Source organism: Pleurodeles waltl, chromosome 1_2, assembly GCF_031143425.1.
Source record: "Pleurodeles waltl isolate 20211129_DDA chromosome 1_2, aPleWal1.hap1.20221129, whole genome shotgun sequence".
Classification (NCBI taxonomy): Eukaryota; Metazoa; Chordata; class Amphibia; order Caudata; family Salamandridae; genus Pleurodeles; species Pleurodeles waltl.
Window position 1 is genome coordinate 1,193,511,695 of NC_090437.1, and position 22,979 is coordinate 1,193,534,673.

The 22,979-nt window shown below is 43.8% G+C and overlaps 1 protein-coding gene across 2 annotated transcripts in view; it reads right to left on the minus strand.

The window, feature by feature from the left end:
- HTT (huntingtin) overlaps positions 1–22,979 on the minus strand; it is a 1,416,422-nt gene that overhangs the window by 707,663 nt on the left and 685,780 nt on the right. For both annotated transcript variants that reach the window (XM_069203496.1, XM_069203501.1), the window contains 2 exons: positions 19,042–19,097; positions 18,761–18,909 (listed from right to left, as the gene is read on the minus strand). In XM_069203496.1, coding sequence (XP_069059597.1) covers positions 18,761–18,909; positions 19,042–19,097 — 205 coding nt within the window. The remainder of the gene's footprint in view (positions 1–18,760; positions 18,910–19,041; positions 19,098–22,979) is intronic.

Below are 22,979 nucleotides of genomic sequence, written 5' to 3' on the forward strand. Positions count from 1 at the left end.
CACCAGAGAGCACTCTACCACAGCAGGAGGGCCTTTAAATTTGATAACCCCAGACCCGGGCCATTGGAGGATCATACCTGGATGTCAGCTTCCATGACATGTGCATCAAAGGATTACAAAGGTTACAGCCAATCTCTTTATTATACCCTTATCAGTCCCATCTCCATCTACTTTTGAAGAGTACTGAAAAGCCTGACTCTTCCTTCCTCTTGTGTGTCCCCCACCCAGCTCTCAGTAATGCAGCAATCCACAAGTCTGTCTTGGGGGCTCATCCACCTCCACATGTTCCTCCAGCAAGCCCTGGGGTTCCCAATATGCGAGTAGCCTTTTATATACTGTACCACTCCCAGACATACCTACATACCAAAACAATGTCTACAAACATGAATGCACGGCATCCATGTACTGTAGCACTCTCTAGCTCACGTACATACCGTAGCAGTGCATTCAAACATGTAAGCGCTGTCCCATGTACTGTAGCATACACTGGCTCACATGCACTAAAAATGGATTTGCAGCGCGGTGATATACTGTAGCACATGCTGGTTCAGGTATAAACCATCAAGGTGCATTCAAAAAGGCACACACTGTCTCCCCACAACTATCTTGATGTAGGCCAAGCTTGAACTGAGCACACAACACAGAAACTTCTATGAGTGGGCCAGGAGGCCTGGCCATATTACTTTATTACTCATAATAAAAACAGTATGCTGCCACCACTGTGCTATTCAGCTCCACTAAGGTTGGTAGCCTTCCACCACAGTGAGGGTAGCGCATGGTGCAAACCCTCCCAGTTTAACCAGACCGCAATCCATGAGACAAGCCTAGGTCTTGGGGCACATGCATGATCTGTGTTCGTTCATGAACAAACATCTGTTAGCTTGGATTCAGATGTTACCACACCTAGGGAACTCAAAGAGTGTGTGTTCAAGTCTGCTACCATGTGAGACCCGATTCCATCCCAAAAACTTGTTTCTTAGTTCCTCATATGTGACCGCTTTAAGCCCCTTGCAGCCACTGTGCATATTGGAAGGCTACAGCACTGGTTCAGAAAAAAGAGCATCATTTGACAGCACTGCTGCCCCATACAATTCTTCATGTCACACATTTTTTCAAGAGCATTAAGATGCCCTAATGACTTGCTGCATTTGTGGATATGCCACACGGAGTAATCCAGTACTCCTCTGTAGCTTTTGCACCAGACGGTATATCAGAGGGTAGGAGGAGACCTGACAGTACCCTTCTCTTTACCATTGGCCTATCCCAACATTTGTGAGGAAAGTTTCTGTGAAAAGATTGCTCTAAACGTGGGTAATGAATGAAGGGTGCAGGTTACTATGAACATTCTTCTGTGCCTTGCCCATTTCATTCAATTAAGTACCAAACCCACCCCCTTCATAACCGGGAAACAATAATGTTCTTAATTCTAATGACTTTTTCTCCTACTACTTAGACAAATGAAGTGGGTAAACAAGGTATAGTTAAGGATAAGCCATCTTCATCACAGAAACATTAAAGACTGGGTGAGCAAGCATAGATGGTGGGAATTGTTGTTGGACCACAGAAGCCGCAATCAAATGTACTATTGGAAAAGGGCCTATAAAATGAGTCTTACATTTTTGCAGTCTGGCTAGGACCAAATGACAGCTGGATAACTGAACTAGAGCTCCCTGCTTGAAAGCAGGAGCTTCCTGATGATGTTAGTCAGCATTTGTCTTATAGGATTCTTGCGCCTTTTACAGATTAATCTCTCCCTCAGCTACACTCCAGTGAATCCATCTCTCATGTGCCTTGGGATAAGAGGTCTCAGAGGGATGAATTTCTAGTTAAGTCAGAGGGTGAAAACCAGTTAATAAAAAAGAAAAGACCCCTCCTGGAAACATATTTAGCATTATTGCATACAAATTCCACTATGGCAGTTGTTAGAAACTGGGTCTCTAGTTGGCAGAGGTGTATGCCCTGTCCAAGTAGGGACCACAATCCTAATCAGGGTGTAAATTACACACCATAGCTTAATCTGTGCTCACTCTCTGGTGGCTTTGCACAAAGCAGGCATGCTTAATTGAGGAGACAATGTGTAATGTATTTGTGCAACACTTAAAACAGTAAAACAGTAAAAACACCACACAAAAAGACACCACATTTATTTAGTGAAATAGAGCTTAATTTAATAAACAAAACAAGACCAAAACGACAAACATCCAATAAGTGGAAGTTGAGATATGAATTTTTGAAGAATAAATAAAACTGTAGTGTTTAGAAACACACAGGACAAAAGAGGCTATCTGGTCGCGCTAGACCGGGTCAAATCTGAAAAGTCAGGTTGACCACTATGGAGCACAGGTCGTATACAGAGACCAGCCTCACCTGCTGGAATCAGTACTTTGGTTCGGTGCTTCATCGACAGCGAGGGAGCATGCAGCGGTTGATGTGAAGAGTTGTTGATCCGGGCGGTGTAAGCCATGTATCTGTTCCAAAGTGTTCAATCAGGGATGCGTCACTGACAAACCCCTTAGATGTAGGTGATGCATCATCAAAGCTTGCTCAGTCGATGAAATTATGTCTTTTGAAGTGGCAATGCATTGGCATCGAAGGAGATGCTTCGGTTCCCACAGGCTCAAAGACAGCGATGCGTGGATTTTGGTAGTTGCAGCACTTCCAAAGGCTGGACTGGCATCACCTGGCAAGGCAAGCATTGTACCAAGCAAAGTCTAGGTGCTGTTGCAGGTTGTGTTGGAAGTCTTTTGTGTCCCTGAGACTTCAGAAGAGCATGAAGCAAGCCAGCGTGCCCTTGGAGTCACTCTGGGTTCACATGAAATTAGTCCAGTTCTTCCTCAGCAGGCCATAAGGCAGCAGGGCAGCACAGCAGTTCTTTCAAATCAGAAGTCCAGAGTGGCAGTCCTTCTAGCATGATGGCAGTCCTTCACAGGTCCAGAAGTGTACTGATTTGGTAGGGTCAGAGGTACAGTACTTGTACACAGTTGTACCTTTTACATGGGGATGACTACAAAGAGGGATCTTTGAAGTGCACAGAGGTCCTTCCTTCTTGCCTTGGCTACTGGCTCACTACAGGGGGTTAAGCAGTCCTTTGCGTGGGAGCAGGGCACTGCCTAATCAGGTGTAACAGATCCTCCCTCTTATCCTGCGCAAGATGACCCATCAACATGCAGATGGCCACGTCTACCCTTCCCTTGTGTGAAGCTGTCTAAAGTGAATATAGGAAACCAGCTGTCACCCCAGCCCAAATGTGTACTAGGGGCAGGCTTCAAAAGCACATAGGGCTATGAGCAGGAAAATGTCAACTTTCTAAAACTGACATTTTCAAAATTGTAATAGTAAATCCATATTTACCATTAAAGAAGATTTAGCATTAAATCATGACAGGTCTACCCCATCTCTTTTTTCATTAAATATTTTTATTGCGTTTTGAACAGCAAAATCAGAGAGACATACAGGTACAGTTACGTCCCAACAAAAGACATGACATGAGTATCCATTCACTTATATTCACACAAAAGTTTAGTAAAGTGAGAAAAGGTAAAAATATGTTTCAAGGCAGTATGAATGTGACATATACCGTCTAGCATGTGGTGGGCAACATCAGCTCTGATTGGGGAGTACAATATCCTCTGCAGCCATCCGGGACAAAGAAGTTAAAATATTTAATCCAACAGCCCCATATTTTGTTAACTTACGTGGGCAGCCTCTTCTCTAATACATGGCCCGCTCAGCTGCCATACAGAGGTCCATTCACATCATCCAATCCCCAAGAGTCTGTGGTTCGGGGGGTTTCCCAATATCTGGGGAGGTCTCGCTTTGTGATCACCACTCCCAGATTACAAAGTAACAATTTAGCCCGGGGGAGATCTACCTCATTTGGGATACCGAGCAGGATATACTTGGGATCATGCGGGAGAGCCACACCTATCGCCCTTTCCAATTCCTCAAGTATTATTTGCCAAAAGGAGTGAATACTCCGACAAGTCCATAATGTATGTAAGAAGTCGCCCTTCGGTCCTCTACAGCGAAGGCACTTGGGGGACACTGCTCTGCCTTTTTTATGGAGATGTGCCCTATTGTAGTAGATTATGTATAAGATTTTAAGTTAAGTTGGATGAATCGCAATTGTGATCAGATTTCAACTTCCCTTGGGAACATCAGGGCAGCCTCCAAGTCTGTCTTCCATATCACCCAGTTCTGCCTCCCAAGTGAGTCTCAATTACATTAGTGTGTCAGGTATGTTGTTATTTATGGTTTTCATGTATGTATGATACCGCCTTTTCAGTTATTTCCCCCATCAGGAGCCTGCCTTCTAAAGGTGTGTAGTCCAGGGGCTGTAACTCTAGAGATTCAGCCCTTCAGGCATGTTGAAACTGAAGATATTTGAAGAGTTATGCATCATGAAGTTGGTACTCATTCTGAAGGGAAGGAAATGTCATAAGGGCGCCGTCTTCTAACACGTCTCCCACCTCAGAGATACCTATGTTGTCCCAAGACCTGAACCCCTTCAGCTTCCCGAGTTCCATAAGATATTTCACAATCCATAATGGGGTCTCCTGAGTAATTGTATTGGCCCATTTAAAGCATGTATTTGTTATATGCCATGAAAGGATTGTTGCCTGACTTGCCAGGAAGGTCTACCCCTTCTCAATCAGGAATTACACTTTATTAAATGTATTAAGAGATCCCCAATGTTGTCCTATGAGAGGGCTAGGTCTCAAAGTAGTGAAAACTGAGTTTGAGAGTTTTTCACTACCAGGACATGTACAACTTAAAAGTATATGTCCTGCCTTATAATAACATATCACGCTGTCCTACAGGCTACCTAGGGCCTACCTTAAGAAGGACATATGTAATAAAAGGGGAGTCTAAGGCTTGTCAAGGGGTTTTAAGTGCCAAGTTGACATGGCAGTCAAACTGCACAAACAGGCTCTGCAGTGGCAGGCCTGAGACATGTTTATAGGGCTACTTAAGATGGTGGCACAAGCAGTGCTGCAGGCCCAGTAGGGCATTTAATTTTTAGGCCAAGGCGGCACATACAGTACACTTTTATTCGGGACTTATATGTAAATTAAAAATGCCAATTGTGGACACACCAATGCTACCATGTTTTAGGGAAGTGAACATATGCACTTTAGCACTGGTTAGCAGTGGTAAAGTGGGCAGAGTCCTAAGGTCAACTAAAACAGATCGGCAAAAGTAAGGCACAGCAATAAAGTTTGGGGGAAGACCACCGTGAGGCTGACAGTTTAAACACCAATACACTGAGAAACAGAACTGTGTTGCTTTCTTCATACATGTACATCACAATTGCACTGATGTACTGCATTACCAAATGTTTACTGCTGTTGTTGTATTAAACTGAAGCATTCAGTAACCTTAACATGCATGTTTAATTTCACATTTCTCTCGGTCCTGTGGTCATTTTATCTGATGTAATACATTTGCACATTTTCTGCATTTCATAGTAAAGCGTATCTTCATTTTCAATGCTGGCAAACAGAAGCACAAGTTTCAGAAAAGTAGTAAGACCATGCATTGTTATTTGTGTCTCAAGTACTTCAAGCTCTCTTCATAAGAGGATCCTGGTTCACTAGATAGTTTATATGAACTAACACTTTCTATCATGCATTTATGTCCTATTGACTTCTACGGAGAGAAAAATGTATAACCCTTCAAGAACCCTCCAAAATTGTATGCATTAAATACTACAACTTGCTTCTTGAGTGAAGGTTCTGGTCAGTTGAAACTACAATTTTCACTTGCTATTTTGCTATGCCAGCTGTTATGTTACCTTTAAACGCATGTTAGACGTCTAGGCCCACTGAAGTATTGTGTTCTATAATAACAACAAACTACCCAACTTCCTCCATGCTGAAAAGTATAGCATCAAATTAATTTTTCTATAGACTAGTTTCTTAGATTGCCCACCTGCTAGTGGATGCCAACTAGTGAAAAATTTCACAGAAGGTCCCAATAAATCGCAGAAGGACTTCTAGAATCGGTAATCGAATCGGGATCCTAAATCAGAAATGATGCTAGTGGGGATCTCTCAAAGATTGGAGTAAGGAACGGGGTGGATAGCCGTGAAGCTGAGGGGATTACCTTGATTGAAGTAAGGTGCGACATTTTTGTCAGGTAATCAATGGTGACCTAGAGGGTGCGAAGGGCGTATGTTGATCATCTTTACTTTGTGCACAAATGGTACATTGAGCAAAATATTCTTTTCCATTTTATCAGAACGTGAGTTTGATGGCTTGTAAGGTCTTGGGTTAACTGGATGTCTTCTTAGGGAACAATCATGGTACCAGTTAAGAACAATATTTTGCAATAATTTGGAAGGAACAAAGATCAAATCTCCCTCATACGTGAGATCCCTAGCTTCAATCACTTGCATCACATTCATGTAGATTCTTACTATTAAGACTGTTGAGCAAACAGGCCATGAAACTGATTTTTCACTGCAGGAGCGACAAAATGTTCTGGTACTAGGATCACTTTAGGTTCTTTTTTTTTTAACTCATTTTGACAGTCTAATCTAGACAACAGACCAGGTTTCTGAGTACTATCATCTGGGTTAAAAAGTAATAATGAATGAGTATTCTGCAAAAAATAAAGATCTACATAATGGTCTTGGTGTGAGTGTTTTTGCTTGTTTTAAATGGAGTGTGTGGCTCCAATTAAGTAATACCTCCACTCTACAAAGGCATCTCAAATTGCCAAAAGTCAATTGTCTACTATGGCACAGAATATAATGTCAGTTCACAATAATGAAATGTTACTGGATGTAGTTTGGATGTCTGTGGATCTCTTTGAGAAAGAATTGCCTCCTATGGCAGTATCTGAGGCATCGGCTTCTACAATAAAAGGTTACTGCAAATGAAGATGTGTCAAGATTGGTACAGTGGTGAATGCCTGTTTTAAATCTTTAAAGGTCACATTACCCTCACTAGTTCATATAAAAGGAATATTTTTTCCTCAAACGTCTGGTAATCAATTTCAGAAAAAAAACTTTATGAATCTTCTACAAAAATTTAGAAAAAAACAAGAAGACTTCTATGTTTCTAACTGAGTTGGGGGTAGGCCGACTCATCACTGCTCAAACCTTTTTAGGGCCATTAAAATCCCTGTAGGGGTTAAAACAAAGCCTAAAACTTAAATTGTACTTTGACGGAAGGCACATTTACTCAGTTTGGCGTATATATACACCATTCACTCTAAAAATTTGCAATACCAATTTTACATGTCAATATAGATGTTTAGAAAGATGTCCAAGAACTCTCTGAAGACTTTGTTAACAAAACACTGAAATGCACAGGGTCGCTGAATAGTCTGAATGACATGACAAGGTACTCAAACTCAACTGAGTTTTAAAGGCCATCTTCCTCTCATCTCCTTCCATTATCAGAATCAGGTTACAGGGTGTCCAGGAATACAATCTGTATTAAGTGGAAGCACATTTGTACTGATCCAAGGAATCAGACATGAGTGGAAGAGGATATCAATTTTTTATGGTTAACTTGTTTAAAGGGCCTATATTCAATACAAAGCCTTAGCTCACCGTTAGGTTTGGTCACAATAAATAGTGGTGACACTACTGGAGAACGGGAAGGTACAGTAAAGCTATTGGCAAAATTCTCTTCAAAATAGTTCTTCATAGATTCATTTTCACCTACTTGTGCACTGGAAAGAACTTGCAGACCAAGCATCTATAAAGTTCCCAGTAGCTCCTAATTCAACCATAATTTCTAAACTACCCTCATTCTATACAAATTGTTAAAGGCCTGTCAAGTTAACGCCTGTCAGTGTGGACTGTAAAGTACTGTCTAAAGTGTGGGAGAGAATGGCATTCCCTGAACTTATGGCTGGGTGTTTGGGTTGGTTGAGGAGGAAACCCTAGGTTTGGTGAGACACTCTTTAACAAAGTGTCCTGCCTTACCACAGTACAATAATTTTACTTTCCTACTATGCGCTTTCTCTTCCTTTATTAAAATGTCTATGACTTCATAACCAATTTGCATTGGCTCCTCTTCATTCTTTCATTCTTTCATTCTGGTTTTGGAATTGGAGAATGAAGATCGCTACCAGACTCAACAACTAATCAGTTGAAGTTGGTTAGGCAGGATAAATATATTTAATATCTTGCTTCAAGTCCATTAACTCATTGTTCAAAAACTGTGTGACTAGACATCAGTCAAAAATTCAACTGAGTTCTGCAAAAAAAGGCCAGTCAGTTATGAGAATATTCACAGAACGTCTTATGAGCAGACCATCAAGAGCCTGTTGACTAGAACTGAGTAACAGAAATGACTGTGCAAATGAAGATGGTTCACAGTTTGCACTATAACCTCTGTGGAAAACCTCGGTGCCAAAGACAAACCAAACAGAAAGACTTTAAATTGGAAATGCATAGCTATTGCAGTAAACCTAACATATTTCCTTTTACGTTTGGAAATTGGAGCATAGAAGTAAGTCTAAGTCCAGTGACACTAGCCAGTCCTGCTCTTTTCAAGGCCTGAAGAAGGTAAATGTCCTATTTTTTTCTTCTTGAGAAATCTGTGCATGTGACTGCCTCCATCCTTCTCTGACTAAGGGTCTATTCTGTACTGTTTTGCAGTAAGAGGTTTATGCAAGGACAGTGGTTGAAGGTGAGAGTAGGGCACTTCTTAAGAAAGGGCAAAGAATAACCCTGTTTCAAACTCTACAGAACGCACAAATCTAACATTATCTCTTTAAACATTCAAAACCATACACCAACTGGACAGCTGTAGTGTGGAGCCAAGAAAAAGTCAGGGAGGCCCTTTCTGTTGGCACTGGAGCAGAGAAAGCGGAGGATAGGAAGCTACCTTTTGACCTTGCCTTCCACTTAGGTCCGTGTAGGGATGAACATGCTTGTAAATGGTGTTTCAAAAGAGACTGACACAGGTGTGGAATCTGGTGACTTAACTTCTGAGGCATCTAATTTGCTTTAAACATTTGAAAGATGAATAACCTCCAGCCACTGGAAGGGACTTCCAGCAAACAGGCGTGTACATCAAAAGAGAACTCAGTTTTAGGAATTCACATGTGCCTTCTCACAAACTAGAAACCACTGCAGAAGCTACTGGGTCAACCCTGTCAAAGCCCGCTGGCTTCACCTGCTTGGATGAAGCAATACTGTTGTGCATGAGCTCTTGAAAAGATGGCCTGGGATATTAGGAGTCACTAAAGCCAAAACCTTCCACATATTATTAGGATATACCTTGCTAAAAAAAAATGCAGCATTGGATGATTTCAAGGCTAAGGCGCTAGAAGCCAAGATCTCCTCACCTAATGAGACATGGTCTTTTGGATTCACTATCTGGAGGGTTAGGGATAATAGCCTTCAGCTTATTCTAAGAAAAAGAGGTCTTACCAATGAGATTCCCTGGAGTTGGGCACTTCACCATCATCATTTGTATCCCCTTAAAGATGACTGGGGAAGGAAATCACTTCAGAATATAAGCCAAAAAACAATACTTCATTCTCTGGAGGTTTTCTGGTCTGGAATAATAGTTCTGGGAGATGCTACACTCCCTCAGATGTGATGTAGACATCATTCAGATTTACACCTACATTGCCATGAGATCTGTGAAAATACCAGATTAGTCAAAAAAGGAGGGTTACTAAAAGACAATTGTTTTATAGAGTATCTGAGAGGAAAAAATGGGTGTGACAGACCCGGGTGGATAATTATATCCTATGCTAAAATCCTATTCAGTGTCCATGTGGCTTCTTTTCAGGTGTTGTTCAGTGACACCTGGTGATGAGTATCAGGTATGCTGAACAATTTCCTGGATTCAGCATGAAATATTGTTTTTTTTGTTTTTCATCCTGGCAAGGAATCATTTGTGTAAACTCTCAACTGTAGACTGACTCTGAGGCTGGATGGGCTGTTCACAATGGGTCATCCCTGAATCTTGACAAGCAACTATCGATGAGCAATTAGCCTGTGAAATGGATTTCTGTAATACTGTTTCCACTGGCTCCTCAGGAACCACAAACTAAATTCTCAGTGCCGAGGTGGATAAGCTGCATGATGTCACAATCACAAGCAAATGGAGGAAGTGAAGAAAAAGGAGGTTCCCTTCTTGTTAAAATATCAGAATCAGATCCTGAATGTGTCACTCTCTGACAGTGTAAAATCCTCATCCACCGAAGTCTCCAAGAGCATTCGAGCATTCAAACAAAATGCAACTGAGGAGAAGAAATCAAGGATGGCTTTTGAAGATTTAGTGAAATACTAGAATAATAATACATCACAGCAGTACTAACTCACAAAGTATCACCCTGCATAACAAACTATACTAAGGAACCCACACAAAAATAATGGCAAGAAATGTCCAGTATCATCCAAGATTACCAATACAATGGACCTCAAACAAATCATACATACACAGCCCCACTTCTGTTCTCTGCGCCACAGCAAGACTGCCCTGATACTAGAAATTATGAACACATCACTCAAATTGTTACCTGTGATTGTGCTTTGAAGTCACGTTACAAAGCTATTTATGTGACCAACAAACTTTATTTCTTTCTCCAAAGGCAACAGATCACTCCTAAGTACAATTACTCTAGAGATAGGGATTGCTCAATTCAAATCAACAGCAACATCATCTAGATCGATCTCAGTTAATGGCAGAACTATGTGTGCAACACTTATGCCCATTCAATAAGCTTTAAAGTACAGCTATTGAACTGGCAGTCACACATCACAGAAATAACTTAATTTATCTTTGCATCTCACCATACATTGTGTTCTTGCATTGCCTGTGTACTAGCTCAGTCACACTACGAATATATCAGTGAGCTCATCCACTCTGCAGGACCTATGTATGTTCAAGACACAAATGAAGGACCACACAATTCCTGCTCTTGCTCATTCCTTCCATAGTCAATCTGCCGCTATATATATTCTTTTACCTTTTCGTTTCGCATATTGCTATGTGTATTATATCAATCCTCTACATTTACAGTTCTATTACTGATGTCTGGAAATTGCAATATTAGTTTCACCTTTATATACATCTGTTAGGCACTTTATGGTATCAGACTACTTAATAAAATAATAAATAAACTAAAAATATCTGGCCATCTACAACTCATTTGGTACAATTTGTAAAACTTCATTGAGGATCATTAATAAACCTGAGTGGCGTATTTTTCACCTTCAATTAGGAGAGTCAATTATGTGCCACCCGTAGCACTCTACAGTTAAGCTCTGTGCCACATCATTGCAAAAAGGCAGGGTCAAGACTGATACTCCAATTTACTGTCTCAAATGGAGGTCACCAGCCTTGGAACAGTATAATTAAAAAGAAAACCTGCACAAAAGAGCGTTCAAAAGAAATGACTGGCACAGCAGCAATTTACAGCTTCCAGGCTGTCTAAAAAAGGAATAAACATCAACTTTTTTATTCACAATTCTTTAAAAAGGAACGCAACTGGAAAAAGCAGAAGAACGAATGGGGGGGGCCTGAGTGGGAAGTCATAGTCAGAGATATGGGAAGGGGAGCGGCGAACAATGGAGAGAGAGAGAGAGAGAGAGAGATCAATAGTGGAGCTTGGAGGAAACAGGGAAATTCTAACATCAAATGGATGAGCTAGTGAGTGTACAACACAGAAAGTATAGGGAGATGGGGATCTCACGGGAAAGCAACATATAAGGGAGAGAGCAACAAAACACATCCACTCCTACGGAGGTGAATAATGACGTTTCTCGAGAGAAGTCAGTGTAACAGATGAAAACATTAGCACTGCCAGTAACCTGTAAACAATCTGCAATGAGAGAGAGAGAATGAGTGATTATGGAAAGTAGAGAAGAGTGATAGAAGAAGGACATGACATGTGGATAGAATCAATGTTACTTATTTTATCGCCTTAAAATGATAAAAGGCTTGAGTGGACCAAATGGAATTTGAACCAGTGAGATTTTATTGGTTAATACACTAGTTCATTGAGTCAGCAGGCCCTTTCTCCCTATTCTCAGTACATAGTACAAGACTTAGTGCATTTGGACATGTCAGTATCTTATAGACATACTAGATAGGCAAATTTGATAGATAGGCTTTACTGAATTCAACCGCCTCCCCGAAACACCTCAAAGAAATTCGATTACTGGGGCTTCACATTACACCAGTGCTTAATTTGTAAATAAAAACGTGCCAGTGTCCAAAGCTCTCTTCTGAAACATGCAGCTGCTGCAATTAAGTGTGCGAGCATGGAATACTGAGGCAGCGTAATCCTGAAGCTATCTCAGGCCTCTTTAATTCATTTACAGCCATTTCCTGCCCCTCACCTCACTCTTGCAGCTTTCTGCTTCCTCCCTTTGTGAAACTTTTTCGTTGTTCTCCACCTCCGTCTTTTCATATGACTCTTTTGCTGGCAGTAAATTCTTGAGGCAGAAAAATTAGTGCCGGCCCTCTAAAATAAGTGGCGGTACCCCACAACGGAAACCACCGGCTCCAATTAAGCATTGCCTTACACAATAAGCCTGGTGAAAACCACTTTATACCAAGGAACAGTATCAGAATGCCTAAAATTAAGTCAGGTTTCATTTCCCCATTCTCAGTCGCTTTAATATTTTATACTAAGTTTAAGTAGAGGACAACCAACCCTATCTGAAAATGTTCTCCCATCAATATACTAAAGAAATGGCACACGTTTTGGAGTACATTCAGGCCTAGCTTACACACATAGCTTAATGCTCCTGTTATTCCACCAGATTGTCCCATTGTAGGAAGCTGGCTCTGTATGTACTATTTCAAAGTAAGAAATAGCATGCACAGAGTCAAAGGGTTCCCCTTAGAGGTAAGATAGTGGCAAAAAGAGATAATTCTAATGCTCTATTTTGTGGTAGTGTGGTCGAGCAGTAGGCTTATCAGAGGGTAGTGTTAAGCATTTGTTGTACACACACAGGCAATAAATGAGGAACACACACTCAAAGACAATTCCAGGCCAAAAGGTTTTTGTATAGAAAAATATATTTTCTTAGTTTATTTTAAGAACCACGGGTTCAAGATTTACAAGTAATGCTTTAAATGAAAGGTACTTCACTTAGGAACTTAGAATTAGCAAAATAGCATATACAGTTTTCACATAAATGACATATAGCTATTTTAAAATTAGACACTTAGTGCAATTTCCAACAGTTCCTGGGGGAGGTAAGTGTTTGTTAGTTTTTGCAGATAAGTAAACCACCTACGGGGTTCAAGTTCAAGGTAGCCCACCGTTGGGGGTTCAGAGCAACCCCAAAGTTACCACACCAGCAGCTCAGGGCCGGTCAGGTGCAGAGGTCAAAGTGGTGCCCACAACGCATAGGCTTCAATGGAGAAGGGGTGCCCCGGTTCCAGTCTGCCAGCAGGTAAGTGCCCGCGTCTTCGGAGGGCAGACCAGGGGGGTTTTGTAGGGCACCGGGGTGACACAAGTCAGCACAGAAAGTACACCCTCAGCGGCACGGGGGCGGCCGGGTGCAGTGTGCAAACAAGCGTCAGGTTCGCAATAGAAATTAATCGGAGACTAAGGGGTCTCTTCAGCGATGCAGGCAGGCAAGGGGGGGGCTCCTCGGGGTAGCCACCACCTGGGCAAGGGAGTGGGCCACCTGGGGGTCGCTCCTGCACTGGAGGTCGGATCCTTCAGGTCCTGGGGGCTGCAGGTGCAGAGTCTTTACCAGGCGTCAGATCTTTGAAGCAGGCAGTTGCGGTCAGGGGGAGCCTCGGGATTCCCTCTGCAGGCGTCGCTGTGGGGGCTCAGGGGGGTCAACTCTGGCTACTCACGGTCTCGTAGTCGCCGGGGAGACCTCCCTGTGGTGTTTGTTCTGCACAAGTCGAGCCGGGGGCGTCGGATGCAGAGTGCAAAGTCTCACGCTTCCAGCTGGAAACGTGTGTTGTTTCAAAGTTGCTTCTTTGTTACAAAGTTGCAGTCTTTGTGGAACAGAGCCACTGTCCTCAGGAGTTCTTGGTCCTTCTAGATGCAGGGCAGTCCTCTGAGGCTTCAGAGGTCGCTGGTCCCTGTAGAACGCGTCGCTGGAGCAGTGTCTTTAGAAGTGGGGAGACAGGCCGGTACAGCTGGGGCCAAAGCAGTTTGTGTCTCGGTCTTCTCTGCAGGGGTTTTCAGCTCAGCAGTCCTTCTTCATCTTAGGTTGCAGGAATCTATCTTGCTGTGTTCTGGGAGCCCCTAAATACAGAATTTAGGGGTGTGTTTAGGTCTGGGAGGGCAGTAGCCAATGGCTACTGTCCTTGAGGGTGGCTACACCCTCTTTGTGCCTCCTCCCTGAGGGGAGTGGGGCACATTCCTATCCCTATTGGGGGAATCCTCCATCTGCAAGATGGAGGATTTCTAAAAGTCGGAGTCACCTCAGCTCAGGACACCTTAGGGGCTCTCCTGACTGGTCAGTGACTCCTCCTTGTTTTTCTCATTATCTCCTCCGGCCTTGCTGCCAAAAGTGGGGCCGTGGCCAGAGGGGGCGGGCAACTCCACTAGCTGGAGTGCCCTGTGGTGTTGTAACAAAGGGGGTGAGCCTTTGAGGCTCACCGCCAGGTGTTACAGTTCCTGCAGGGGGAGGTGATAAGCCTCTCCACCCAGTAAAGGCTTTGTTACTAGCCACAGAGTGACAAAGGCACTCTCCCCATGTGGCCAGCAACATGTCTGGTGTGTGGCAGGCTGCTAAAAACCAGTCAGCCTACACGGGTAGTCGGTTAAGCTTTCAGGGGGCACCTCTAAGGTGCCCTCTGGGGTGTATGTTACAATAAAATGTACACTGGCATCAGTGTGCATTTATTGTGCTGAGAAGTTTGATACCAAACTTCACAGTTTTCAGTGTAGCCATTATGGTGCTGTGGAGTTCGTGCATGACAGACTCCCAGACCATATACTCTTATGGCTACCCTGCACTTACAATGTCTAAGGTTTTGCTTAGACACTGTAGGGGCATAGTGCTCATGCACTTATGCCCTCACCTATGGTATAGTGCACCCTGCCTTAGGGCTGTAAGGCCTGCTAGAAGGGTGACTTATCAGCAGTGTGAGGTTGGCATGGCACCCTGCATCTCTCCCATCCTTGACAGCTTGGGTGAGAGTGTCCCATAGGCCCTCCGGGACCTGGGGCAGAACTTGTGCCACTGTATCCCATAAAGTATGGGAAAACAGCCCAATAGGCAAGAGGTATTTACCGACCTCAATGCCAGGCTGGAGGAAGAAAATAACTTCTTTCCAAGTTGGCCCTGCCTCTTGGATTCCCTATCCGGGGAAGCGGAAGCAAAGGCACCACGGGAAGTGGATGCTTGGACCACCAAGCTCTCTGGGGTGGGGTGTTGGGTGAGGAAACTAGGCTCAGTTGGAGCTGGTCAATGGCAGCGGCCAACTGCCCTATTCACAGTAGCCCCGGTGCTGGGTTTGGACCACGTTCCCAGAAGGACATCTGTGAGGGCTTCATTGAAGGGTAACATCAGCTCTGATGTAGCAGTAGCAAACCCCTGGCTGAAGCACCTCCGTCAGGAGACTAGTCCTGACTGGCACCGTAGGCAAGTCTAGGTCCAAGACCTCAGCTGCCCTACGCACCACCATGGCATAAGATGCCCCCTCCTCCGTAGCCACAGCGGAGGAGAAAGCATCCCAGTATCTGGGGAAGTGTCAGGTCCACTGGCTTCCCCTAGATCCTCATACCAGTCCTGTTCATCCTCCAATCCATATTCCAAAGGGTCCTCAGACCCCTCGCACTCCTCACCTGTGCCAGGCTGTTCTAAATAAGGCTCAGGCACTGATCTGGGCCTAATCGGCGCCATGAAAGTCGGAATTGGCGTTGTATGACATAGTTCCGCCTCTGGATCATCCGGAATGAGGATGGGGCTACCACCACCAGTGGGTGCTGGTGGTGGAGGGAGCATTGACATCAGGCCCGGCGCCGGAGGAGGTCGACTGTGAGAACCCGGTCCGGATCCACTATCGGATCCTGGGGTCCCCAACGGCATCAAGGCTGAAGCCACCGACGGCAAATCCGATGTGGCCCCGGCTGACCTCGTGGTGCCGAAGACCCACCCAAGGGTGCAGCCAGCTCAAAAACAAGGCGCATAGCCACGTAAAATTCTTGAATTTAAGCGGGGGTCACTCCAGTTCCCAGAAAGGGGCAAAGATGCGGAGTCGGCCCTGGCAACGGCTTTGCAGAGCCGTGCTAGGGACGTCGAAGTTCCCTAGACGACTCGTCGGCCGACGGGCGTGGCGAAGTCGGAGTCCGCTTGGACTTCTTCTTCTTTTTGTGCCTTTAACCTGAATGCCCCGAGGACCCTGAATGAGAGGAAGATGACTTGGGGCTCCTGGAGAGGTGAAGCAACCTCCTCCTAGAGCGGGCCGTGACCTCCTCGGAGTCGCCTCGACTGAAGACGGCAGCCAGGCCACTAGAAGTCTGAGATTTCTCTCTCTCAAGGCCTTCGGAGCCATAGACTGACAGTCTGAGAACGACTTCACATCGTGGTCCTTTTCGAGGCACCAGTGACCGACACCGGGTGATGACTTGCGTCACACTGTTTGAATCCAGTCTTCCTCTAGGTCATTCGCACAGACAATCGAAAAAGTCTTCGACGTAACGCTGAAAAAAGGGTAGTTCTATCCGAACCTTCACTTAACAGGCGTGGAAGGAAAAGAACGGATGTACGCGTGCCTGGATGGTGCCTATATAGAAGACCGTGACATCACAGATGGCTCCAATGACGCTGACGACACCATGCGGAGCCAGACGACGCACTCGGATCCGAACGACGTCACCCGACGGTGCGCGCAGGGTACTGCTCAGCAGAAAAATTCAGGATTCTAAGCTGATGAATTCTAAAGTAAGGAATCTGCAGCAGCTAGAAGTCTCTATCAGATGAAGAGATCACTTACTGAAAAGAAATAAGAATGGATCACTCAAAGCCATGGTTTTGAAAACCCCCTACTACGTTGGCCAGAAAATTACCTTCACTCCCAAACAATGAATCCTTAAGCCAAATAACAACCTTCTCATTGAAATAGCAGACTAAGACATAGAAAAGCTAGGAAACCGTTCTACTCAGAAAGTGCTGCACATGTGTGGAAATCCATCACATAGGACATCACAAAACATCTGTCCCATGACACCTTTAAACAAAGAATTTAAAAGCTTTTTTTTACTTTGATCTAAATGTTCAGAACATATACTCTATTTTACAATGTTTTGCTCTTACTTCATGCTATTCACCCTACAATGATTACACAAAATTATTCCCATTTAAAGCACTCTGACACTTTAGGGACTTGTTTTCTCTATGTAAACCTGCTAATAAAATCGTGCCCTTACCTTACTCATTTTACTTCCAGGACAGTACGCTAAGAGTTTGAATATTTAGAGGAAGCCCTGCAGTGTTCTGTTGGGGCAGTAGATATTTCTTTATTCTTTCCCTGTTTAATGACATACTATGGAACACATTAGGCTTTATTTTCACCCACACTTTGAATAACTGGACTGTGAGGTGTCAGTCAGTTGCCACATCAAGAACTTGAGATATGAATGAGCCAGTTTGCCCCTTGGTGATATCTGTCTATATACCGCAGAACTTGAAATAGGCCTCTTAAGTCAACATGATGGGGTCTATAAGAGTCTTTTTGAATGGTAGCAGTGCATCGGTAGTTGATCCTACAGGCTCTAAAATCTCCATAAAGAGATGCATTTTAATGTTGACTGGAGTAACTTTAGAACAGTCACAGATTTCTTGAGCAGTGAAGAAACTGACTACTAATACTTGTTTGGTAAACCCAGGGGGTTCAGAAAGCATATTTCCAAGGAGCTAACCAGATCACTTGCATTCTACAAGTCAACGTACAACAATAAATTAGGGTGCATGGACAGCAGAATAAAGGTAGCGTCACAGTCTTGATCTTTTTCCGCACTTAGCAGAAAAAACCCCCAGCTCTTCTGATAATGTCTGAAAACGGCTTCAAACCACTCCAATTTTGTGGCATTGGTAACGTCTTAGTCAGGGGGACATCTGTAAAATCAGCAACCAAATTTCTGCATTGTATTATATGTTGTATAGGGGCAATGGTGCATGGTGCCACCTAGCACTGTATGGGAGGCACTGCTGTATAATAAATAAAAAAAAATTAAAAAGCGTCTGTCTCTCTGATAAAAACCATACTTTAGAAAAATCAATACATTTGAACACAGCAAGAGGTCCGGGAGTGGTGGTAACTCCAGGAGGCAACTAGGGGATTTTCTTAGGATGCCCAGGCCTGCAATTATCAGGTCCACAAACTCGGATCCAGTAATTGCAGCCCAGGAGATACAGGGATCAGACTAATGAGTGGAGCTAGTCATCATCAAAGTGCAGCATGAGTAACGGAAAAAGATGCCCCAGCTAAAAACTGAAAATGCTCTGCCATCCTGTTCTATATCCAAACGAAAAGGCCCTCAACACATTTAACACATTTGCCACCTGCTTCAAACAGGAGGTAAATGTGTTCACGTTCGGGCCAATTAAGTCCTCGGTACGGGATAAAAATAAAAATAAAAAAAAACACAACTGGACCCAATATTACAAGGTCTACATGTTAATTCCTATTCCGGGGTAAATAACTTGTAATCGGACATGGATCAGACGAAAAAACAGATTCCAGCGGTTCAGTAACTCCACACCTATGCCTGGGAAACTCATAATGATGACCATAGCTATCATGATTTAAATAACATGACTGGCCAATCTAATTTATTAACAAAGTCAAAGTTATCATACCATGTGTAACAGCTTTCCTTCCACTGGCCATGATGCCATCACAGAGCTGGATGATTTTAGGTATCCCAATTATCTGCTTGGAGTGGTAGCGCTCATAGGACAACAATACCAAGAAGAAGAAAACGTTTGGGATGATTGTTTCGGATTCTCTAAACAGAGAAGAATAAAATTCTATCAGGGGTCATATTTTCTTGTTTTAACAATGGAAATAATGCACTCCTTAGGTTAAGCACAATAATAAAAGAGGATACCTAAAAAAACAAAACATCACGTTTTCTTACCTGAACTGGCCAACTTCAATGTATTCAAACTGCTTTAGTACAAACCCAATAAACACCTGAAAATAAAAATAAAAAAAACAACTGTTAAAAATGTAGATATAGTGCTGGTGTTCGAATGTTCCAGTCACCTTCCCATATAAACAATTCATGGCTTAGGTCAGTGGTTCTTAACCTTTTGACTTCTGTGGCTACCTTACTTAATCATTATTGCAATCCAGGCACCCCTGCAAATTAATTTTGGAACCTGGGGACCCGGGCCTAATATAAAAATAATTATGAATATAATTCTTTTTAGCTTTTCTAAATTAATTTGAGGCCACCTAGTATCCATACTAAATTCTTCTAATGCGCATGCACTGCTCCCACAAATGAATTTAAAGAAACTAACCTAGGGCCTGATTTAGACGTTGGCGGTAACGGTCCTGCCGTTCAGTTTGACTGAAAACTCTTATGCGGCCATGACGGTCACCTGCCGTAATTAGATGTTGGCCATTCCACAGCCGAAAGCCTATATTCGAACCACCGTCTCCGCGAAGAAACACAGCCCATGACAGTGGCGGGATAGGGAAAAGGAATGGTTTCTTACCTGTAACTCCAGTTCTCTCGTAGGGGTATTTCCATGATAGTCATAAGCACTGAATAGTTCAGCGCGCCTGCGGGGACCCCGGAGCACTGATGTGAAGTATATTCTTAAGTGCAAATACCAGCCCTTTGAAAAAAGGTCTGTCAAAAAACACTTAAGAATAACAATGTGCAGCCTATGTGAACAGCTACACAGGCCAAATTGTTAAAAAGAAAAACAGTTGTAGTGTAAATTCACGTTTAAACATCTATTTATTCTAGAAATGTAATAACAAATACATTCTCATATTCTATTTACACCTCTCATGAGAATAAAACAATGCAGGGCAGTGTAGCCCATAGGCTGCCATTATACAGAATGTAAATAGAGCTGTGCCTTTAAGAAAGTAAAGTATTCCTGTTTCCCATCATGCACAGCAAAAGGCAGCTGCCTCAGTTCTTTTTGAAAGCTTGTAACCTGACATGAAGGAACAAAAACATTTGTTGTAGTACCAACATCGATAATATTCATGGCAACCTGTTCTATGTCAATTCCACCGGGGAGGAGGGAGGGTTGCTTATGACTATCATGGAAAGAGAGAGAACTGGAGTTACAGGTAAGAAACCATTCCTTCTCTCGTAGGGGATTTCCATGTATAGTCATAAGCACTGAATAGAGTAGCAAGCCCATCCCCATAACCGCGGTGGAGTAGACAGAAGAATACTGACAAAAACATGAATCATGCAAATAAATTCTTAAGCAAGGCCTGTCCAACCTGCGCATCTGCCCTAGCGTCTGAATCAAGGCAGTAATGCTGAGTAAAGGTATGGACCGACTTCCAAGTGGCAGCCTTGCATATTTCTGCCAAAGAGACATTTCTCATCAAGGCTGCAGTAGCTGCCTTCCCTCTAGTAGAGTGGGCTTTTGGCCTACCACCAAGGGATTTGTTCGCTAACTGATAACATAACATTATACATGAAACAATCCACCTGGATAAAGATTGCTTAGACGTGCCCAGCCATGTTCTAACTGGGCCATAGTTAACAAAGAGCTGTTGTGATTTACGTAAGCATTTTGGGCCAGATGTAGCAACGAAACATTTTGCGACTTGCAAATAGCGAGTCATAGCGACTCGCTATTTGCAACTCGCAAAATGTTATGCAGTACGGTGTCTCAGACACCGACTGCGACTCGCTATGGGGTCGCAATGACCCACCTCATGAATATTCATGAGGTGGGTCGCAAATTGCGGCCCCATAGCGAGTCAAGGCACTCGCAAACATGGAGGCCTGCTGTAGTCAGCAGACCTCCGTGTTCGTGACTGCTTTAAATAAAGCAGTTTTTTTTTTTTTTTTTAAGTGTAGCCCGTTTTCCTTAAAGGAAAACGAGCTGCACTTAAAAAAAAAAACGAAACCTTTAGTTTCTGTTTTTTTTCAGGGCAGGCAGTGGTCCCTTGGACCACTACCTGCCCTGAAAAAAATTTTTTGGGTCCATTCACAAACTGGAAGGGGTCCCGTGGGGACCCCTTCCAATTTGCTAGTGGGTTACCATCCACTTGAAGTGGATGGTAACTGCGATATCCTTTGCGGCAGCATATGCGGTCGCAAATGGTATTGCATTCCATTCCGAATCCCAAATAGGAAGGGAACACCCCTTCCTATTTGCGATTCTGAAATGCATATTGCGAGTCGGTACCGACTCGCAATATGCATTTCTGCATAGCAAAGAGGCATTTGCACCTCGCAAACGGCGATTTTCGCCGTTTGCGACGTGCAAATACTTTGCTACATCTGGCCCTTTGTCCTGTCCAAGTAAAATTTCAAAACCCTCTTTACATCCAGAGAGTGCAGAGTTCTCTCAGCAGGAGTAGTTGGATTTTGAAAGAAAGTTGGTAATGAAATGGTTTGGTTCACATGAAAGTCGGAGACGACTTTTGGTAAAAATTTTGGATGAGTCCTCATTACCACTTTCGCAGAATGAAAAACCGTGTAGGGTTCTTGAGCGCAAAGGGCCTGGATTTCGCTAACCCTACGCGCTGAAGTGATTGCCACCAGAAAAGCAGCTTTCCATGTGAGATGTTGAAGTGATGCCTTATGTATTGGCTCGAATGGAGGCAGCATCAGACGCGATAGGACAACATTCAGTTCCCATGGAGGAGAAGGCTTTCTAATGGGAGGAAAAACCTTTTTTAAACCTTCCAGGAAGTCCTTAATAATTGGAATCCGAAAAAAGGAAGTTTGTGAAGGGCTCTTTCTGTATGCCGTTACAGCCGCCAAGTGTACCTTTATTGATGACAGTTGTAAGCCCGATTTTGCCAAACTTAGCAAGTATGGCAGGATAGATTCCTCTCCACAAGATACTGGGTCTATGTTGTTGTCTAAACACCACACACAGAATCTCTTCCACTTGCTTGCATAAGCCGATCGTGTGGAAGGGCGCTTTGCTTCTTTCAGGATTTCCATACAGTCCTGAGGTAGGTTCAAGTGTCCATATTGCACTAGCTCAGGAGCCATGCTGCCAAACTCAACGATGAGAGGTTGGGATGTGATATCTGCCCTCTGAACTTCGTGAGCAGGTCCGGACGATAAGGCAGTCTGATGTGTGGTTTGAGCGATCGGTGAAGGTGGTCTGGGAACCACCATTGGGGTGGCCATTCCGGAGCAATTAGTATCATTTTGGACTGAGCATTGGATAACTTCTGGAGGACCGCCGGAATTAGGGGAAGCGGTGGAAAGGCGTAAAGAAATGCTCCTGACCAGCTTATCCACAGGGCATTCCCCAGTGTCCCTGGATGGTAATATCTGGAGGCAAAGTTTTAGCATTTTTTGTTTTCTGGGGTTGCGAATAGGTCTATAGAGGGGGTACCCCCATAGTGCGAAAATGGAACAAACGACTTCGTTGTGTAGAACCCATTCGTGGTTCTCGTCCATTACGCGACTGAGGGCATCCGCTTGAACATTCTGGATGCCAGGCAGGTGAGTTGCCACTAGCGACAGGTTCCTGGCTAGAAGCCAATGCCAGATTGTCTGAGCCTCTCTGGATACAATCCTGGACCTGGTGCCTCCTTGTTTGTTCACGTAGTACATAGTGGCCACGTTGTCCGACTGGAGAAGGAGAGTTTCCGCTCTCAGAGAGGGAAGGAAGGCTTTGAGCGCAAGGTGGACTGCGCGAAGTTCCAGCAGGTTGATATGATAGAGACTCTCTCTCCGTGACCACTTGCCTTGGACTCGAAGATGTTCCATGTGCGCTCCCCATCCGAGCAGTGACGCATCTGTTACGATGGTTTGAGCTGGAGGCTGTTGTTGGAACGGAATCCCCACCAAGAGATTGCTGGGTAAACACCACCACTTGAGGGACTGTAGTGCGTGGGGAGAAA